Here is a 21,440-nt window from a genome sequence, read left to right on the forward strand (position 1 = left end):
CCTTACTTTCCTTACTACATTGCTTCTTCAGGACTGTACTCTATGTTGTGTTGCTGGACATGTGAAGTAACAAGACACCAAATCTTGAGTGGTTTGTTACAGGTTTTTTTAACCTTACTTGTTCAGGACTTTGTGGCAGCACATTGGTAGTTATCATCTTTAGAAAAATTGAAAAATTTGTGTATTATTCTAGCTCTTTGTGTCTTAGATGGGAATCACAGTAGTATGTTAGTCCAGGAATATAATTCCTTTAAAAAAAAAAAAAAGACTGCCGGATGCTGGTGGCTCACGCCTGTAATCCTAGCTACTCAGGAGGCTGAGATCTGAGGATCATGGTTCAAAGCCAGCCTGTAAGATTCCTATTTCCAATAAACTACCAGAAAACCAGAAGTGGCGTAGTGGTTCAAGTGGTAGAGTGCTTGCCTTGAGCTGTGAAGATATGAGGGACAGCGCCCAGGCCTAGAGTTCAAGCCGTACAACCGACCAAAAAAAGAAAAAAAAAACCAAAAAACCCAGTTGAGACCATTTAGATTGGCATCCACAATTTAACCCCCGTTAGACTGCACTTTTCTCTTTCAAGTTTTCCTTGGTCTGTAATAGGAATGTCTATTACTCAATAGCAAGAAAATGGACTGAAATGCCATTTCTGGAGAACTTTGTCATTCCCTCTGCTGACTGGACCACATAACTCTTCTATTCTTTTTTTGGGGGGAGGGAGGGTCCGGTCGTGGGGCCTGAACTCTGGGCCTGGGAGCTGTCCCTCAGCTCTTCAGCTCAAGGCTTAGTGCTCTACCACTTGAGCCACAGCGCCACTTCCGGCTTTTTTCTTTTTGCTTATGTGGTGCCGAGGAATCGAACCCAGGGCCTCAGGCATGCAAGGCAAGCACTCTACCACTGAGCCACCTTCCCAGCCCAACTCTTCTATTCTTTACCCAGAGGGTCAGCAGCAACTGCTTCACTGCTCATAAGAAGTATGAAGTTTGTGATCATTGTCTACTCAGTGAGTTTCTGACACCATTCCCTTGGATGGAAATACTCAGCTTTATCTTGACGGTGGTAGCCTTACCAGCACTTCATTATCTGTCTTTTGCATTATAGCCATCCTAATGAACGTGAAATGATATTTCATTATAGTTTGATTTGCATCTCCCTGATGACAAATGATGAGGATCTTTTCATGTGCCTATTGGTCATCTCTATTTCTCTGGAAAACTGTCTATTCAAATGTTCTTGGGTTGTTTTTAGAACTAAGTGGTAAAATGTTTATATATTCCAGATACAAGTTCCTTATCAGATATATAAATTAAAAATATTTTCTCATATTCTGTGTCATCTAATCTGCTTCCTGTCATGTCTAACCTACTCTATTCCACAGCCAGAAAGATCTAATTAACGAAATACTGACAACTGTTCCAGTAGCACCTTGTTGCCTACAGAAATTAAAGCTATTTTCTGTAATACAGTATTAAAAGTACTCCATGCACATCTTTCACCTTCAGTTGCAGTTACCGCCTAAAGTTAAATCTCACTTTCTGAAATAAGGGCTTTTCCAACTACTGTTTCATTGTTCTCCCAACTCCCATTTCCTGCCTACTCTGTACCTGGCAAAAAAATACGAATATAGATGTAATCCTAGCTACTCAGGAGGCTGAGAGCTGGGGATCAAAGTCAGTCCACGCAGGAAAGTCCATGAGACTCATCTCCAATTAACCACCAGGAAGCTGGTAGCCCTTTGGGTCAAAATGATAGAGCACTCACCTTGAGAGAAAAAGCTCAGGGACAGAGCCCAGGCCCTGAATTCAAGCCCCAAGACTGATCAAAACAAAACAAAAAAATCTTCCTTATATATTCATTCAAACCCTGTTATTCTTCAGCTCTTCTTTGGTTGAAAAACCTATCTTCCCCCTTCTGTTATATTCCTCTTGTCTCCCTTTCTCCTCCCTCTCCCCTCCTCCATTTCCCTGCCTTCTCTATGTATATACATGTGAATAAATATGTATGTAAAATACATATACAATATTACTGTTTTTACATAAACTCATTGCATTTGATTCTAGTCTTTTTTTAAGAATAGATCTATTAATTCATTTTGTTTGCTCTGTATTGCAAAATAATATCAGGGTGGGGAGGACGAGTTGGATCAGGATACATTGTATGCATGTATGGAAATTTCAATGAAATTGCCTCCCCGCCCCCTACAATTAATATATACTAATAAAAAAGAAAATTATAATTCCTAATATGTATTAGGCACCCAATAAATGTTTAAGTGAATGAACATTTCTTAAAAATCTGTAGACTTGGTTTTGACATGTTATTTCCTTTGTATAGATATGCAGTAGATGATGTTCCCTTCTCAATACCTGCCACCTCTGAAGTTGCTGACCTTAGTAACATCATCAATAAATTGCTGGAGGCTAAAAATGGTGGGTATATATATTCTTGAGAAGCTAGGAGAGGGCACAGTCCCACTAACTATATCAAATTACATATTATATTTCCTGGTTTTTTGGACTCAACATATGAATTCTGTTGTAATTTTTAGTATACTAGCAAGGCGCTTTGTGGGCTGGATTATAGAAGTATAATACAAGCATTTTACTGCTTATGCATCACTGTTAGTGAAGCACAGAGTAAAATAACTGTATATTTGAGTATTTATGTAATAACAAAATGCTAGTCTTAGTGGAATTTTCTTTTTTGTGTTCCAAGTTTATTTAAAAAAAAGTAATAACAAAAACAACAATGTATGAATGCCAAGAGAATAAAGTTTCTGTTCTTTAAAAAATCACATTGTCAGCAGGTACCAGTGGCTCATGCCTATAAATTCTAGCTGCTCAAGAGGCTGAGATCTTACATTCACAGTTAAAAGTCAGCCCAGGCAGGAACGTCTTTGATATTTTTTTTTTCTTTTGTCAGTCATGGGGCTTGAACTCTGGGCCTGGGCGCTGTCCTTCAGCTCTTCAGCTCAAGGCTAGTGCTCTACTTGAGCCACAGCATCACTTCCAGCTTTTTCTGCTTATGTGGTGCTGAGGAATCGAACCCAGGGCTTCATGCATGCAAGGCAAGCACTCTACCACTGAGCTACCTTCCCAGCCCCTGTGATACTTTTATATCCAGTTAACCACCAAAAAGCTAGAAGTAGAACTGTGGCTCAAATGGTAAGAGTGCTAGCCTTGAGCACAGAAGCTAAGAGATAGCGCCTAGGCCCTGAGTTCAAGCCCCAGGGGAAAAAAAATGCCAAGAAAAAAAAAATCAGATTGTATATTGTAATACCTTTTTTTGTCGGTCGTGGGTTTGAAGTCTGGGCCTGAGTGCTGTCCCTTAGCTCTTCAGCTCAAGGCTAGTGCTCTACCATTTGAGCTACAGTGTCACTTCCGGTTTTCACGGGCTGGCTTTGAACTGAGATCCTCAGATCTCAGCCTCCTGAGTAACTAGGATTATAGGCGTGAGCCACGGGCACCCGGCTATTGTAATACTTTTGTCTGATATGTTGTTATACCTCAGATCTTAAGAGTGATACTAATTTACTCTTGTTATTTACTTATTTTTTTTAGAGTTCCACAAATATGTGGAGTTTGATTTCCTTATTAAGGGCCAGTTCCTTCGAATGCCCTTGGTCAAACACATGGAACTGGAGAATATTTCAACGGTAAATCCAAGTACTTCGTTCTCTATTTTACTTACGGCATCATCAAATATTATAGATATTTAATTCCTTATAGAATCAGCCTTAATCAAAAACAAGATTGTTTTAATTGTTGTTTTTCCCTGGAAATGTCAGCTTTGATTTTATTATATTATATTATATTTATTTATTTATTTATTATATTTATAATATTTATATTTATATTATATTATTCTTATTTGTGAAAGTAATTGTTTTTATAAGTATAGGTGTTTTAGAAAAATCTGTGGTAAAATTTACATTTTAGTCATTATTTTCAGTGTATTGTTGAGAAATATGAGGTGCATTCACAAGTTTGTGCAGCTGTCACTACCACCATTTCTGGAACTGTTTGTCATGCCAAACAGAATCTCTGTTCCCATTAATAATATATTTTCATGATTTTTTAGAAAGTTTTCTTATATTTTTTATATCTCACCTTTTCCACTTCTCACAAATGTTTTTCAAAACTGCTGATACTTCTTTTATTACCCTTAGCTTTTGTTAGATCAGATGAAGTTTCTTACCTTTTTAATTATTAAGTAAGGAATTGTACAAAGGGATTACAATTCTATAAGTCAAGTAATAAATACAATGTCCTCTTTTTAAATGGTTCCAAGTTGGGCTGGGAAGGTGGCTCAGTGGTAGAGCGCTTGCCTTGCATGCTCAAGGCCCTGGGTTCGATTCCTCAGCACCACATAAGCAAAAAGAAAAAAGCCGGAAGTGGCACTGTGGCTCAAGTGGTAGAGCGCTAGCCTTGAGCTGAAAAGCTGAGGGACAGCGCCCAGGCCCAGAGTTCAGGCCCCACAACCGGACCCAAAAAAATAAAAAAATAAATGGTTCCAAGTTTTCTGAGTATGTAGAGATCAAATATGAAGGTGATAGGTTAAATTGGGAGTCCTTTGTCTTTATAGTACTATACTTCAAAGGCGGATCATAGAGGGCTGGGAAGGTGGCTCAGTGGTAGAGTGCTTGCCTTGTATGCATGAGGCCCTGGGTTCGATTCCTCAGCACCACATAAACAGAAAAAGCCAGAAGTGGTGCTGTGGTTCAAGTGGTAGTGCACTAGCCTTGAGCTGAAGAGCTGAGGGCAAGTGCCCAGACTCAGAGTTCAGGCCCCATGATGGACAAAAAAAAAAAAAAAAAAGTGGATCATAGAGCTGTGCTGGTGGCTCATGCCTATAATCCTAGCTACTCAGGAGGCTGAGGTCTGAAAATCATAGTTCACAGCAAGCCAGGGCAGGAAAGTCCATGAGACTCTTTCTCTCTAAATAATTACCAGTAAACTGGAGTGGAGCTGTGGTTCAAAGTGGTAAAGTGCTAGCTTGGAGCAAAAGAGCTCAGGGACAGTACTCAGGCCACAAGTTCAAGCCCCACAACCAACCAACCATAGGAGTAAACTCCTTATGAGTACCTTCTTTTTTTATTTTTATTTTTTAAATCGGTCATAAAGCTTGAATTCAGGGCCTGGGCACCATCCCTGAGCTCTTTTCACTCAAGGTTAGCACTCTACCACTTTGAGCCACAGTTCCACTTAGGGCTTTTTTTTTTTTTAATGTTTAACTGAAGAGTGTCTCACAGACTTTCCTGTCCAGGCTGGCTTTGAACCATGATCTTCTTAGTACCTAATGCTATAGGCGTGAGCCACCAGTGCCTGGTAAGGAGTTTACTTTTCAAAGAATGAGATGCTAGAATTATCACACAAAGTTATCTCTTTTTTTTCTTATTTTGCTGTTTCTTTTCAAAGTTATCTTTTTACTGGATTTACTTTTACTTAAATGGGTTTGCCTTTAAAACTGCCACCTGATTTGTGGTTTCTCTTGTTACTAGGAAGAGGTTGTGGAACTAGAATATGTGGAAAAGTACACTGCACCCCAACCAGAGCAATGCATGTTCCATGATGACTGGATCAGTTCAATAGAAGGGACGGAGGAATGGTATTGCCAGACAAATGTTACTCAGTTTTCTTATGTATTTCCTTTAGTTGTTTTTTTTTCTTTTAGTTCTCTACATGAGTATTTTTTTGAATCTTTATTCTTTGTAAAATATGTTTTGTGATATAGATAGATAATTTAGATCAGTAGATTGGTGACCATGCCAGAAAGAAAGATCTTTGCTTTCAGTGTATTCAAGAAGGAAATAGGTATTTATTAATAGGCTTCTTTCATATTTCAAGATGTTTTTGTAATATTTGTGCCCAATTATGCACACGTCAGGTGTCTTAAAGCATTTATTTGGCTTGTGTAAGTTGCTTTTAAGACTGGGAATGCAATTTATTTCAGAAAAGAAAAAATAATTATAGCCACAGGTTTCCTGACCACTTCCCTGAAAATATAGATCATGCCATTTCAAGGCTAAAGTCCGCATTCTAGAATCAAGGATAGTTCAGAGGAAATATATACTGGCATTATTTGTAGAAAACACTTCAAAAGTAGATCATACGAAGAGCTTTTCAAAGAATGAGATGCTAGAATTATTACAAAAGGTTATCTTTTCTTTTTCTTATTTTTGTTGTTTTGTTTTGTCTTGTTTATTGGTCATGCGGCTTGAACTCTGGGCCTGGTGGCTATCCCTCAGCTCTTCAACTCAAGGCTAGTGCTCTACCACTTAAGCCACAGCACCACTTCTGGTTTTCTGGTGGTTTATTGGGGATAGGAGTCACGGACTTTCCTGCCCAAGCTGGCTTTGAGCCACGATCCTCAGATCTCAGCCTCATGAGTAGCTAAGAATATAGGCATGAGCTACCAGTACCTGCCTGCTGTTTCTTTTCTTTTCTTTCTTTTTTTTTTGTTTGTCACGTCGGCCTGAACTCTGGGCCTGGGCGCCATCCCTGAGCTCTTCAGCTCAAGGTTAGCGTTCTACCACTTGAGACACAGCACTACTTCTGGCTTTTTCTGCTTATGTGGTGCTGAGGAATTGAACCCAGGGCCTCATGCATGCAAAGCAAGCATTCTTACCACTGAGCCACCTTCCCAGCCCCCTGCTGTTTCTTTTCAAAGTAATCTTTTCATTGGGATTACTTTTATTTACATGGTTTTGCTTTTTATTTTTTTTTTTTTGTTGTGTGCTAGGAATCAATCCCAGGGCCTTATGCATGCTAGTCAAGTTTTCTACTTAAGCTATGTCTCCAGTCCTGGTCTAATCATTTTCACTGGCTAATTATAAAAGACCATTGGGAATTATAAGCAATTTGCCTAGTTGTTCTGAGATTGGTAATATTTACAACTACAGTGTAAATGAGTTTTTAAGTTTAGTATGTAAGAAAAAGTAAAGTGTAACACCTGGTATAAGAATATATGGCAATCTATGGGGCTGTGAAGGTGGCTCAGTGATAGAACACTTGCCTTGCATGCATGAGGTCCTGGGTTCAATTCCCCAGCACCACATAAGCAAAAACAAAAAAGCCGGAAGTGGCGCTGTGGCTCAGGTGGTAGAGCACTAGCCTTGAGCTGAAGAGCTGAGGGACAGTGCCCAGGCCCAGAGTTCAGGACCCACGACTGGACCAAAAAAAAAAAAAGAATATATGGCAATCTTTATCTTCATATTAAAAGGAGTTTAAAAGTATAATCTCTAGACTGGAGACATGGCTTAAGTTGTAGAGTACCAGACAAAAATAAACAAACTAAGTTAATACAAGGTCCTTGAGTTTAGCTATGGTACTGGCTAGGAAGAAAGGAGGAAGGAAGGAAAGAAAGAGAGTGGGGGAAGGAAAAAAGAAAAACACAATATCTGGAGGAGATGGGAAAAAACCAGTTGTTTAAGGATACAGGTGGACCTGTGGGGGGGGGGGAGGAGAAGGATTGGAATTGGGGGGGAGGGGGGAGGCTGGGAAGGGATGTGAAGGGTAAACCAAAGGAGGAGGGTGCAATGCTTGGTAAGAAATGTACGCATTATCCTGCCCATGTAATTGTAACCCCTCTGTACAGTATGTTCACAAATAAAATTAAATTAAATTAAAAAAAAAAAAGAAAAACACAATATTATCTCAAGGTTTACTTTGTCATTGTCATAGAAACATAACTGATTTTCATGACTTTTGTATTTTAGTTTTTTATTTTTCTCTTCATAGGATTTTGACTGGTTCTTATGATAAGACTTCCCGGATCTGGTCCTTGGAAGGAAAATCAATAATGACCATTGTAGGACATATAGATGTTGTAAAAGATGTAGCTTGGGTGAAAAAAGGTAGGACTCTGCTTAAACTAAGAGGAATTATAGACAGGAATTTTGAAATAGACCATTTTCAGTGCAGGGAAAAAATGGAAAATGAGTAAGAAATGCCTCATACCTCAGTTGTTATGAAGTCTTTCAAAACTTAAGTGTTCAACAAGAAAAGCATTAGTTTTAAAATCCATAATTGATCAAAGCGAATCTTTAATGAAATTGTTTCAAATAATGTATATTTCAATTCAAGTAATGTTTCTGTTTTTTCAAGAAACTTTTTTTGACAGGAGCAAGGAGGGTCTCACCATGAAGCCCAAGCTGGTCTGACACTCTGTAGCCAATTAGCATGTCTCTCGCCATCCTCCTGTTTCAGCTTTCTCCCTGTGCTGGGATGATAGCTTAAAGACTCTTCTCTTTACAACATGTTAGCTTCCTTTTAAAAGCTAGCCATTCGCCGGGCGCTGGTGGCTCACGCCTGTAATCCTAGCTACTCAGGAGGCTGAGATCTGAGGATCGCGGTTCAAAGCCAGCCCGGGCAGGAGAGACTGTGAGACTCCTATCTCCAATAAACCACCAGAAAACCGGAAGTGGCGCTGTAGCTCAAGTGGTAGAGCGCTCGCCTCGAGCTGAAGAGCTGAGGGACAGCGCCCAGGCCCAGAGTTCAAGCCCCACGGCCGACAAAAAAAAATAAAAATAAAAATAAATAAAAGCTAGCCATATGAATTATTTTTTGGTTGGTACTGGAGTTTGAACTCTTCCTCATGCTTGCCAGGCAGGCACTCTACACTGATTATTTTTACAACCAAATCTTGCTTCCTACCTGGACATGTGCCTATTTTAGGTTTTCTGTCCTGGCTGAGATAAAAGGCCTGCTCAGCCATGTCCAGAATCTTTCCATTGAGGAAGAGTCTTGACTTTCCTGCCAGGGCTAGCCTAGAACCATGATATTTCCAGATTTAGTCTTGTACATAGCTTCTGACAGGCTTATGCCATTGTGTCCAGCTATGAAAAGAAGTCTCTCAAACTTCTCTGTCAGAGCTGGCCATAACCTGCATTCTCAGTCCCCCACATATAGGCATGAGCCAATGATAATCAGGTAACTTCTTTTTTCTTTTAATCAACAACAAAAATATAGAACATTTAGTTTGGAATGCAATGTATTTAAAACCTTATACTGGGGTGGGGCTGAAAAAAAAAACAAAAAACCTTATACTGTGGCTAGGAATGTGGCCTAGGTAGAGTGCTGGCCTTGCATGCATGAAGCCCTTGGTTCATTTCCTCAGTACCACATAAACAGAAAAAAAAAAAAACAGAAGTGGCCCTGTGGCTCAAGTGATAGAATGATAGCCTAAAGCAAAAGAAGCTCAGGGACGGTACCTAGGCCCTGAATTCAAGCCCCAGGACTGGCAAAAATAATAGTAATAATAATAGTAATAAATAAAACTTTATACTAATTTGTTTCTTGTTCTTTCTTAAGACAATTTGTCTTGCTTACTGCTGAGTGCATCTATGGATCAGACTATCCTTTTATGGGAGTGGAATGTAGAGAGAAACAAGGTGAAAGCCTTACATTGCTGCAGAGGTCATGCTGGAAGTGTGGATTCGATAGCTGTTGATAGCTCAGGAACTAAAGTAAGTAGCCAGTATGTTACCAGTCCTTTTTATTTATTTATTTATTTATTGGTCGGTTGTGAGGCTTGAACTTGGGGCCTGGGCACGCGCTGTCCCTTATCTCTTCAGCTCAAAGCTAGTGCTCTACCACTTGAGCTATAGCACCACTTCTGGTTTTCTGAGTGGTTTATTGGAGATAAGAGTCTCACGGACTTTCCTGCAGGACAGTCCTGCCAGGGCTGGCTTTGAACCTCGATCTTCAGATCTCCACCTCCTAAGTAGCTAGGATTACAGGAGTGAGCCACTGGCACCCAGCTACCAGTCCAGTCTTAAATTAAGATTTGAGGGGGCTGGGAAGTTGGCCCAGTGGTAAAGCGCTTGCCTTACATGCATGAGGCCCTGGGTTCGATTCCTCAGCACCACATATGCAAAAAGAAAAAAACCGGAAGTGGTGCTGTGGCTCAAGTGGTAGAGCACTAGCCTTGAGCTGAAGAGCTGAGGGACAGTGCCCAGGCCCAGAGTTCAGGCACCATGACCGGACCCCCCCCCAAAAAAAAAAATTAAGATTTGAGTATCTTAGTAAATGTTTGCTCCACATATATTTCTTGTGATCTTACTACTTTCATAACAGTCAGTGGCTAAAGATCATGATTTCAGACTACATATAAATAGTCATACAGTTATAGACATAAAGATTTACTTCCCAGGCTGTGGCCATTGCTCAAGTGATAGAGTATCTAGTCCTGAGTTCAAACCCTAATACTCACTCAAAAACATAAACAAAAGAAAAAAAACATTCTATAATTCTTCTCCCAGCTGGGTTTCTGTGGTTCAGTATCCTTTTCTTTTTGTTTTTTTATTTTTGTCAGTCGTGAGGCTTGAACTCTGGGCCTGGGCACTGTCCCTCAGCTCTTCAGCTCAAGGCAAGCTCTCTATCACTTGAGCCACAGCTGAAGTTTTCTGGTAGTTTATTAGAGATAAAAGTCTCATGGGCTTTCCTGCCCATCCTGGCTTTTAACTGCAATACTCAGATCTCAGCCTCCTGAGTAGCCAAGATGACAGGCATGAGCCACTTGCCCGGTGGTTCAGTATCTTAATTGCAAAACTTTTAAGAAATCAGGTAAACAAGTAATTTCATGTAACCTTTTAAACATAGTAATTGACATAGTTTTAATGTACCAGGTACTCTTTTCAGTGCTGCCAGCAATCTAAAATACCTAGACAATCACCTGAAACTTAGCATACATACAAATTAGTGTTAATAGTTTATTATCAATACTGATCTACTATTTATGATGGCAAAATGGCAAAAGCAGTTTAAAAGACACAAACCTGAGAGTAATAGTATCTTGACTTAGGAGTGGTTTCAAACCCTCTTACAGTTTGAAAGTTCCCTAAGCCACACTGGAGTATTCTGGGTTTAAGAATATTTCCTTAGTATTGTTTTGCCACTGATAGCAATAGAGAACTATTTTCAACATCATTAAGGGCCATACAAAATAATCAATAGAGGTAGACTGAAAGCAGTTGATAAAAAGCGTGTGTGTTTAAATGATTTCAGGGCCCTTGTATTCCCAATAGGGTTGGGCAAGACCTTTCTGTTAGGGCAACAGAGGATATTTGAATGGATTCCGAAGTAAAGATTTGTGATTTTTCATATTAACCCCAAAAGGGTTTAAATGTGGGTGAGTCCAAATTTAAATTAATTACCCATACCCTATCTTGATTATATAATCTTAAAGTTACTTTGAGATTAGAAGAAAATTTATTGGGCTGTGGTATCCAAAGAGTGAACCAAGAAGACCTTTGGAATCAGTGGACTGGTAGATAGTACATGCTTACCCTTGTTTCCTGAAGTCACTTTACGTGTGTGTGTGTGGGGGGGGGGGGGGGGTGTGTGTGTGTGCGTGTGTGTGTGTGTGTGTGTGTGTGTGTGTGTGTAAAACCAGTGGGCTGGTAGGCAGTACGTGGTTATTACACTTCTTGTTTTCTGAAGTCACTTTATCTGTGTGTGTGTGTGTGTGTGTGTGTGTGTGTGTGTGTGTGTGTGTGTGTGTGTGTGTGTGTGTGTGTGTGTGTGCATGCCAGTCCTGGGGCTTGAACTCAGGGCCTGGGTACTATCCCTTACTTTTATGCTTAAGGCTAGTGCTCTACCACTTTGAGGTCTACTCGATGTCCAGCTTTTTGATGGTTAGTTGAAGATAAGAGTCTCATAGACTTTCCTGCATGGGCTGGTTTCAAACCTTGATCCTGGGCTGGGAAGGTGGCTCAGTGGTAGAGCACTTGCCTTGCATGCGTGAGGCCCTGGGTTTGATTCCTCAGCACCACATAAGCAAAAACAAAAAAAGCCGGAAGTGGCGCTGTGGCTCAGGTGGTAGCAGGCTAGCCTTGAGCTGAAGAGCTGAGGGACAGCGCCCAGGCCCAGAATTCAGGCCCACTACTGGACCAAAAGAAAAAAAACACCTTGATCCTCAGATCTCAGCCTCCTGAGTAGCTAGGATTACAGAAGTGAGCCACCACCCAGCTCTTTTATCTTCTCCTACCTCTAGCTGATTTTCGTCCTCACGGCAATAAACTTGGCTTGCAGTATTTCCCAGGTTTTACATCCTGTATTATACTGTCCCTAGAAAAAGACTGACTTTATTACCCTGGGACATAGTTTCTTGTTGTCTTTTTATTTCTGAATGAAGAAAAGAACCATTGGTATAGTGTAGATCAGAGGCCCATCCTTCCAGGGTACAGGGCCACATAAGAATGGCAGCTCCTTTGATTATTATGCAGATTGAAATTTCCAGGAGATTAGGAACCCAAGCAACTGAGATTATATGTGAAAGATTTCAGATCCTATACACCAGAGAGATTAAGAAAGGGAGATAAAAGGGGCTGGGAAGGTGGCTCAGTGGTAGATCGCTTGCCTTGCATGCCTGAGGCCCTGGGTTTGATTCCTCAGCACCACATAAGCAGAAAAAAAAGCCGGAAGTGGCACTGTGGCTCAAGTGGTAGAGTGCTAGCCTTGAGCTGAAGAGCTGAGGGACAGCACCTAGGCCCAGAGTTCAGGCCCCACGACCGGACCCAAAAAAAAAAAAAAAAAGAAAGAAAGAAAGGGAAGTAAAGGTTCTAAAGTCAAATAGAACAAAAACATCAATCATATTACATGTGTTTTCCCTCTTCATTGTATATTTTGTTTAGTTTTGCAGTGGCTCCTGGGATAAGATGTTAAAGATCTGGTCTACAGGTAAGTTAGTATTTCTTTTTCCTGGACTGATTCATTGTATTTTAAGAATTTCTGTGAGAAGTTTTTTTTTTAATTTTGGTGCTAGTACTGGGGCTTGAGTTAGGCCCTCGCACTTCACTTATCACTCAAGGTGGGTGCTCTCCCACTTTGAGCCACACTTCATGTCTGGCTTCTTGGTAGTTAATTGGAGATAAGAGTGTCACAGACTTTCCTGCCTGGGCTGGTTTCAAACTTAAGTCCTCAGATCTCAGTCTCCTGAGTAGCTAGAATTGTAAGTGTGAGCCGCAGATACCCAGTTAGTAACAGAGAGAGAGAGAGAGAGTGTGTGTGTGTGTCTTATTGTCCTAGAGATTGAACTCAGGGCCTAGGAGCTGTCCAATGAACTTTTCTGCTCAAGGCTAATGCTCCATCACTTGAGTCAGAGCTCCAGTCCACTGTTCTTAGTAGTTAATTGAAGAAGAGAGTCTCACAGACTTTGCTGCCTATGCTGGCTTTGAACCACAATCCTTAGATCTCAGCCTTCTGAATAGCTAGGATTATAGGTGTGAGCCACCAGTGTCCAGCAGTAAGAGAATTTTTTTTTTTTTGGGGGGGGGGGGGTCTGTCGTAGGGCTTGAACTCTAGGCCTGGGTACTGTTCCTGAGCTCTTCAGCTCAAGGCAAGCGCTCTACAACTTGAGCCACAACACCACTTCCAGTTTTCTGAGTGGTTTATTGGAGATAAGGGTCTCACTGGACTTTCCTGCCTGCACTAGCTTTGAACCACATCCTCAGATCTCAGCCTCCTGAGTAGCTAAGATTACAGGTGTGAGCCACCAGTGCTTGGCTAGTAAGAGGATTTTTAACCCCCATTTTGTTGTAAATAATAGATCAAACTGTTTTAGATCATACATTTAAAATATGATGAAAATTAATATATTAGGTTTAATATTTTAGGATTTTTCTATAATCCCATCACACTCTTAATTATTGGACTAAGTCACAGAATTGCTGAAATTATTTTAAAAAATGATTGGTATAACAGAACATAGCTAACCTGGTTCTCAGAGTTCTGTCATTCAAGAACCTAGAAATATTGTTGGTGTAGTGTCATAGGCCTGTCATCTTAGCTAGTTGGGAGTCTGAGATCAGGATTACTGTTCAGTCCAGCCCAGGCCAAAAGTTCATGAGACTACTTTAAAATCTAGCTGCTGTAGTGGTACACACCTGTCATCCCAGCTACATGGGAGGTTGACATTGAGAGGATCACATTTCCAGGCTAGCCCAGCTCAGGCAGAAAAATTCATGAGACTCCCTCTCAATCGAAGAAGGTAGATGTGGTAGAACACTCTTGTCATCCCAGCTATAGGCTGAAGCATAAAATAAGAGGGTTGCAGTCAAAGCAAAAAGGGAGATACTGTATAAAAAAAATAACCAGAGGAGCTGGGAAGGTGGCTCAAGTGGTAGAGTGCTAGCCTTGAACTGAAGAGCTGAGGGACAGCGCTCAGGTCCATAGTTCAGGGCCCACGACTGGACCCAAAAAAAATAACCAGAGGCTGGGAAGGTGGCTCAGTGGTAGAGCACTTGCCTTGCATGCATGAGGCCCTGGGTTCGATTCCTCGGCACCACATAAGCAAAAAGAAAAAAGCCAGAAATGGTATCGTAGCTCAAGTGTTAGAGCACTAGCCTTGAGCTGAAGAGCTGAGGGACAGCACCCAGGCCCAGAGTTCAGGCCCCATGACTGGACCCAAAACAAACAAACAAACAATGAAAAAGGGCTAGAGCCAGGGCTTAGCAGTAGCCTGCCTAACAAGTGCAAGGCACTGAATTCAGACCTTAGTACCACAAAACAAAACAAAATCCCTGAATATAAGCAATCCTTTTGAATACCTTTGACTCATTTTAAGGCATTTAAAGATGACTTTTGAGTCATTTAAATGTTACATTCATTTTATAACCATACTGTTTCCCTTAGAGAAAAAAATTGAATGCAGTTTTGCCAAGGTTAATACTCTTACTTTGAAAACACATTCAAAAGAACAATTGAGAGGAAGAGAAGGAAAGATTCTTAGTGGAAGGTGATAGGGAGAAAATACACAGGTATTTTAAACTTTAAAACCTAGGAACTAGAATTATTTACTGTGCATGTAAAAAGTCTAGAATAGCTTCATTGCTTCTGCAGGAATTGCTGTTTTACAGTATAATTATACTAAGTTGAGTTTACGAAGCAGAGAGGGAATCAAGAAAAGCTTTTCTTGATGGTAGGAACTATTTTAGTATATTTTACAAAATGCTAAAACAAACACTTTTTTGTTTTTGTTTTAGCTTGTCCTAGGGCTCAAACTCAGCCTGCACACTGTCCCTGAGCTCCTTTTAGCTCAGGGTTCGCGCTCTACCTCTTGAGCCACAGAGCACTTCCAGCTTTTTCTGTGATTAATTGGAGATAAGTGTCTCACGGACTTTCCTGGACTTTCCTGACCGAGCTGGCTTCAATTCGCAGTCCTCAGATCTCAGTCTTCTAAGTAGTTATGATTACAGATGTGAGCCACTGGTGCCTGGCTTAATGTGCTGGATAATAATTGTCTTAGAGGCTGGGAAGGTGGCTCAGTGGTAGAGTGCTTGCCTTGAATGCATGAGGCCCTGGGTTCCATTCCTTAGCACCACATAAGCAAAAAGAAAAAAGCCGGAAGTGGCGCTGTGGCTCAAGTGGTAGAGTGCTAGCCTTGAACTGAAGAGCTGAGGGACAGCGTCCAGGCCCAGAGTTCAGGCCCCACAAAAAACAAAAAAAAAATATCTTAGAGAACAAATCTAGGTCCTTATTCATGCTTAGCAAACACTCTACCATTAAACTATACTATCCCCAGCCCTATAATTTTTTTTTTTTGCTAGTCGTGGGGCTTGAACTCAGGGCCTGGCACTGTCCCTGAGCTGCTTTGCTCAAGGCTAGTGCTCTACCACTCGAGCCACAACACCATTTCTGGCTTTTACTGTTTGTGGATGAGGAACAGAACCCAGGGCTTCATGCCATTAAGCCACATTCCCAACCTGTAACAATTCCTATCATGTACAAGGTCCTGAGTTTGATTCTCAATACCACAAAATAAAAAATAATTTAAAAAAATCTATGAAGCATAAGGGAAACAGTCCAGGAGAATAAACATGACTAAAATACATTTCCTTTTGACATATATTTACCTTGTTATCTCTTGCATAATATAAATGCAGTCCAAGTACAACTCTTAAAACTAAAAGTAAAAAGGTTCTCATATTTATGATAGTGATCTATATTCATAGTAATGATAAAAAGACATCAAGATTTCAAACTGGAGAGTTTTCAGTTTTCTAATCTACTTTGTTTTGATTTCTCATTTTTGAAAATTGAAAATTAATATTCCACATATTGTCTTATATACATACAACTTCTGACACCAAAATGATAAGGAATATTTGTTTCCTAACCTGTAACAATAATAGAAATCATATAGGGCTGGGAATGTGACAGTGGTAGAGTGCTTACCTAGCATGCAAGAAACCCTGGGCTCAATTCCTCAGTACCACATAAACAGAAAAAGCCAGAAGTGGAGCTGTGGCTAAGTAGTAGAGTGCTAGCCTTGAGCAAAAGAAGTTCAGGGACAGTGCCCAGACTCTGAGTTCAAGTCCCAGGACTGGCAAAAAAAAAAAAAAAAAAAAAAAAAGGAGTAAGAAAACCTAGATATCCAGAAATACAGAAAATTCTTTGTTTGAAATATTTAATATTAACTAATATTGAAATTATATCTAATTCTCTGGGATGCAGTCCCTACAGATGAAGAAGATGAAATAGAGGAATCTACAAATCGGCCAAGAAAGAAGCAGAAAACAGAGCAGTTGGGGCTAACAAGGGTAAGTAAACATTAGAACTAACCATACTTAGTTTAGATCTATATTGCTAAGTATACAGTACTCAATATCATCTTTCCTGTTTATATTTTCTATGTCTTACCTTGCTTCTTCAACCATGATAGTGCTTTTTTTTTTAATCAGACATAGGACTTGAACTCTGGACCTGGACACTGTCCCTGAGCTCTTCAGCTCAAGGCTAGCGTTCTACCATTCGAGCCACAGCACCACTTCTGGTTTTCTAGTGGTTAATTGCCCAGGCTGGCTTTGAACCTCAATCCTCAGATTCAGCCTCTTGAGTAACTAGGATTACAGGCGTGAGCCACCAGTGCCCAGCTTAGTGCTTTCTTTTAATAATTTCGGATTTTTAATTTTTTAATTTTTATTTCTTTTTATTTTTTATTTTTTTGTCAGTCATGGGGCCTGAACTCTGGGCATGGACACTGTCCCTCAGCTCTTCAGCTCAGGGCTAGCACCCTACCACTTGAGCCACAGCACCACTTCTGGCTTTTTCTGCTTATGTGGTGCTGAGAAATCGAACCCAGGGCCTCATACATGCAAGGCAAGCATTCTACCACTGAGCCACCTTCCCAGCCCCTCGTAGATTTTTTATTAGAACTACTGTACTGTTGCTACATTTATCTGAATCAGGCTAATGCACGCTAGTCATCTTATGGTATTTTCTGAAGCAGGATCTTTTTTTTTTTTTTTTTTGTCGGTCGTGGGGCTTGAACTCTGGGCCTGACTGCTGTCCCTCAGCTCTTCAGCTCAAGGCGAGCGCTCTACCACTTGAGCTACAGCGCCACTTCCGGTTTTCTGGTGGTTTATTGGAGATAGGAGTCTCACGGTCTCTCCTGCCCGGGCTGGCTTTGAACCGCGATCCTCAGATCTCAGCCTCCTGAGTAGCTAGGATTACAGGCGTGAGCCACCAGCACCCAGCTGAAGCAGGATCTTTTTGTTGTTAAAAGTTGGGCTATGGTTATAGGAAACATCTAATTACCAACTACTTAGATTTGTTTCATATGCTGAGGATGTAATTCTAACTAAGGATATCAACCATGAGTTTAATTTGGGGCTTTAATTCTATCCTTTAGCTATTAAATCCCATTGTTAATTTTTTTTTTTTTTTTTGGTCAGTCATGGGTCTACCTCTGGGCCTGGGTGCTGTCCCTCAGCTCTTCAGCTCAAGGCTAGCATTCTAAGATTCCAGCCACAACACCACTGCTGGTGGTTAATTGGAGATAAGAGTGTCACAGAGAGGGAAGGTGGGAAGGGATGGGAAAGGGAAACATAGGAGGAGGCAACAATGCTTGATAGGAAATGTACTCATTACCTTGTCCATGTAATTGTAACCCCTCTGTATGGTATTTTCACAATAATAAAAGAGTATCACAGACTTTCCTGCCCAGACTGGCTTTGAACCTCAATCCTCAGATTTCAGCCTCTTGAGTAGCTAGGATTACAGGCATGAGCTACCAGCACCTGGCCTCATTTTAGAAGTTTTTAATTGACCAATAAATACTGAATATATCCAAAGTGTACATAATGCATGCTTAGATGTACATTATCAGACCTGTGCTGTATTAGATCTCCAGAACTTGTTCATCTTATAGGACAAAATTTGTACTCTTTAGCCAACATTTCCCATTTTCACCACACCTCAGCCATTGCCATCTACCATTCTACTCTGCTGCCATGAGTTTGGCTTTTCATCCATATTCTTCCTGTTTTGTTATAAAGATGGCTGGCATTCTCTTGTCTATACTGTTTTATATACCTAGTGAAAATGAGAATACTGAATCAGCCTTAGAACAATACACTTTTTCTTTTTCTTTTTTCGGGGGAGTGGGGAGGGGGTGGTGTTGTGGGCCTGAACTCTGGGCCTGGGCACTGTTCCTCAGCAATTCAGCTCAAGGCTAGCGCTGCTCTACCACTTGAGCCACAGTGCCACTTCCTGCTTTTTCTGCTTATGTGGTGCTGAGGAATCGAACCCAGGGCTTCATGCATGCAAGGCAAGCACTCTACCACTGAGCCACGTTTCCAGCCCCCAAAATACACTTTTTCATTCATTGTCTAGTTAAAGTGTGCAGTCACTAAGCATATATTTGTGTATTAGTTATATTAATTACCAATAAGATCAGTAACAACATTATTGAAATCATAATATAATCATACATGATTCACCACATTCACAAAGAATTCAACAAACAATAGCACTACTTCCAAATTAATGAGTTATAAATACTTAATAACCTTAAACATAGGTTATTGAATTTTTTTTTTCTGGTTGTGGGCTTGAACTAGCCTATTGAATTTTAAGAGGAAAGATATGACAGGAATTCAGTTTCCTTATACCAATAGAACAAATTAAAGCTCGGGCTGGGAAGGTGGCTCAGTGGTAGAGCGCTTGCCTTGCATGCACGAGGCCCTGGGTTCAATTCCTCAGCACCATATAAGCAAAAAGAAAAAAAGCTGGAAGTGGCGCTGTGGCTCAAGGGGTAGAGTGCTAGCCTTGAGCTGAAAAGCTGAGGGACAGCGCCCAGGCCCAGAGTTCAGGCCCCACAACTGGACCAAAAAAACAAAAAGAACAAATTAAAGCTGGAAATGGCTGTACTAACTGAATATTCTGTGCCAGTGTTATTAATATTGTTAACACATAATTCTGATCAACCATCTAAAGAATATATCTAGTAGAAAAAACTTTTTAAAGCAGTACGGGGGGAGGTGAATTCAGCATATCACACTTTCTAGGCAGACACTATATTACTTGAGCCACCCCAGCCTTTTTAATTTTTTTTTTTTTTTCAGATATGGTCTGGCCTGAGCTGGCCTGAGATATCAATCCCTATCCTTGTCTCGTTCATAGGTGAAATACAGACAAGCCACCACACACAACTTACTTGTTCAGATGGGCATCTATATAAAGTTTTGCCCAGAATGGCCTCAAACTTCAATCCTTCTGATCTTTACCTTATCTAAGTAGCTTGCTTAGCCCCAGAAGATTTCTTGAGTTATAAATATTCTTTACTGAGAAAGTAGGAGTTCCTTCTTTTCTTCTCTCTTTTCTTATTTTAGGAGGTACTAGGGTTTGAACTCAGAGCCTCACACTTGTTTGGCTTGCTTGTTTGGCTGGCATTCTACTACATAAGTCATGTCTCCAGCCCTGCCTTTTCCCAGATGGAGTCTCACAGACTTTTGTGATCAGCCTGGCTTTGATTATCTATATCTCAGCCTCCTGAGTAACTAGGATCGCAGGTTTGAATCACATTCTACTTTTTCTAATTAAAGTTTATATAAAGTATGAAGCTTAAATATACAAAACAGTGAGTTTTTACAGTGTATTTGCCTAAGTAATCACTACTCAAATCAAAATACAGAGACTTTTTCACTAGCTTGCCTTGAGATCTGTAGTTTCACCTTTTTTTTTTTTTTTGAGTCCGGTCGTGGGGGCCTGAACTCTGGGCCTGGGCGCTGTCCCTCAGCTCTTCAGCTCAAGGCTATCACTCTACCACTTGAGCCACAGTGCCACTTCTGGCTTTTTTTTTCTGCTTATGTGGTGCTGAGGAATCGAACCCAGGGCCTCATGCATGCAAGGCAAGCGCTCTACCACTGAGCCACCTTCCCAGCCCTAGTTTCACCTATTTTTAAAATCTCAAATTTTTATGTATCTATGAAATGCATGCCTACTTCTATGTGTAGTAATGACTATTTTCACTAATAAAACATTCCTTGGCACAAATATACCATAATCTTTCCATTCTTTGGATGAACATTTAGGTTGCTTCTAGTTTTGGTTTACAATGAATAAGTCTGCTAAGAATTAAGGGATTTCATAAATAATAAAAAAAATCACAGATGTAGAATTGCTGCATCACACAAAGTATGCATATGTTTGGTTTTCTGAATGTTAGATGCTCTCAAAAAAAAATCCAGTTGGCTTATATCAGCTTTCCTTTAACAGTATACCAAAGTTAGCTATTCATATCCTAATCAGCACTTGCTATTTCAACTTTTTGTCTGTGTGCAAGTACTCGGCATAAACTCAGGGCCTTTCTTGCTTATGTCTGGCATTCTACTACTTGACCCATGCTCCAGTCCAGCATTATTTATTTTTTGGGGGGGGGGTCCAGTTATGGGGCCTGGGCGCTGTCCCTCAGCTCTTCAGCTCAAGGCGAACACTCTACCACTTGAGCCACAGCACCACTTCTGGCTTTTTTCTTTTTGCTTATGTGGTTCTGAGGAATCGAACCCAGGGCCTCATGCATGCAAGGCAAGCGCTCTACCACTGAGCCACCTTCCCGGCCCCTCCAGCATTTATTTTTAAGAGGTGTTCTCAAGATATTGCTCAAACTGGTTTTGAACTCCTGGGCTCAAGTGATACTCCTGCCTCAGCCTCATAGATAGCCGAGACTACAAACATAACCCAGTGCACCCAGCTATACATTAGATTACTTTTAGGGTTGTGTAACAGAATTTAATGTAAACCCCAGTCCTTTGTTACTCAGTTACAGCTCTTTATTCATATTACATTTTCTCCATTCCGTGTCCTGCTGATGCCTTTGTATTTAGGGGTATTCTTTTGTAAATTTGCTTCCATATTTAAGAGATATAATAGTATACTGATTGTCTCATTCAGCTTCTTAAAGGGTTTAGATTTATATATTCATAAGTTATTAATTGAAGTCATGCAAAAAATGCTTGAAGCATTAATTTTCATGAAAATATTGTTGTAGTTATAATACGAAAATAGGTCTTAGAAAAATGGGATAAGACATATATCAAAAAGTTAGCTGAGCTGGGAGCCAGTGGCTCACAACTGTAATCCTAGCCACTTAGGGAGCTGACATTTGAGGATTTCGTCCAAAACAGACTCTTACCTCCAATTAACCAGCAAAACAGCTGGAAG

At 40.5% G+C, this 21,440-nt stretch overlaps 2 protein-coding genes across 5 annotated transcripts in view; one reads left to right on the forward strand and one right to left on the reverse strand.

The window, feature by feature from the left end:
* Carf (calcium responsive transcription factor) overlaps positions 1-21,440 on the reverse strand; it is a 121,746-nt gene that overhangs the window by 85,786 nt on the left and 14,520 nt on the right. The window lies entirely within an intron of this gene.
* Wdr12 (WD repeat domain 12) overlaps positions 1-21,440 on the forward strand; it is a 30,416-nt gene that overhangs the window by 3,359 nt on the left and 5,617 nt on the right. For all 3 annotated transcript variants that reach the window (XM_070019331.1, XM_070019333.1, XM_070019332.1), the window contains 7 exons: positions 2,332-2,426; positions 3,558-3,652; positions 5,498-5,604; positions 7,737-7,852; positions 9,309-9,463; positions 12,632-12,677; positions 16,452-16,537. In XM_070019331.1, coding sequence (XP_069875432.1) covers positions 2,332-2,426; positions 3,558-3,652; positions 5,498-5,604; positions 7,737-7,852; positions 9,309-9,463; positions 12,632-12,677; positions 16,452-16,537 — 700 coding nt within the window. The remainder of the gene's footprint in view (positions 1-2,331; positions 2,427-3,557; positions 3,653-5,497; positions 5,605-7,736; positions 7,853-9,308; positions 9,464-12,631; positions 12,678-16,451; positions 16,538-21,440) is intronic.

This window comes from Dipodomys merriami, unplaced genomic scaffold, assembly GCF_024711535.1.
Source record: "Dipodomys merriami isolate MVZ:Mamm:240054 unplaced genomic scaffold, mDipMer1.0.p SCAF_1, whole genome shotgun sequence".
Classification (NCBI taxonomy): domain Eukaryota; kingdom Metazoa; phylum Chordata; class Mammalia; order Rodentia; family Heteromyidae; genus Dipodomys; species Dipodomys merriami.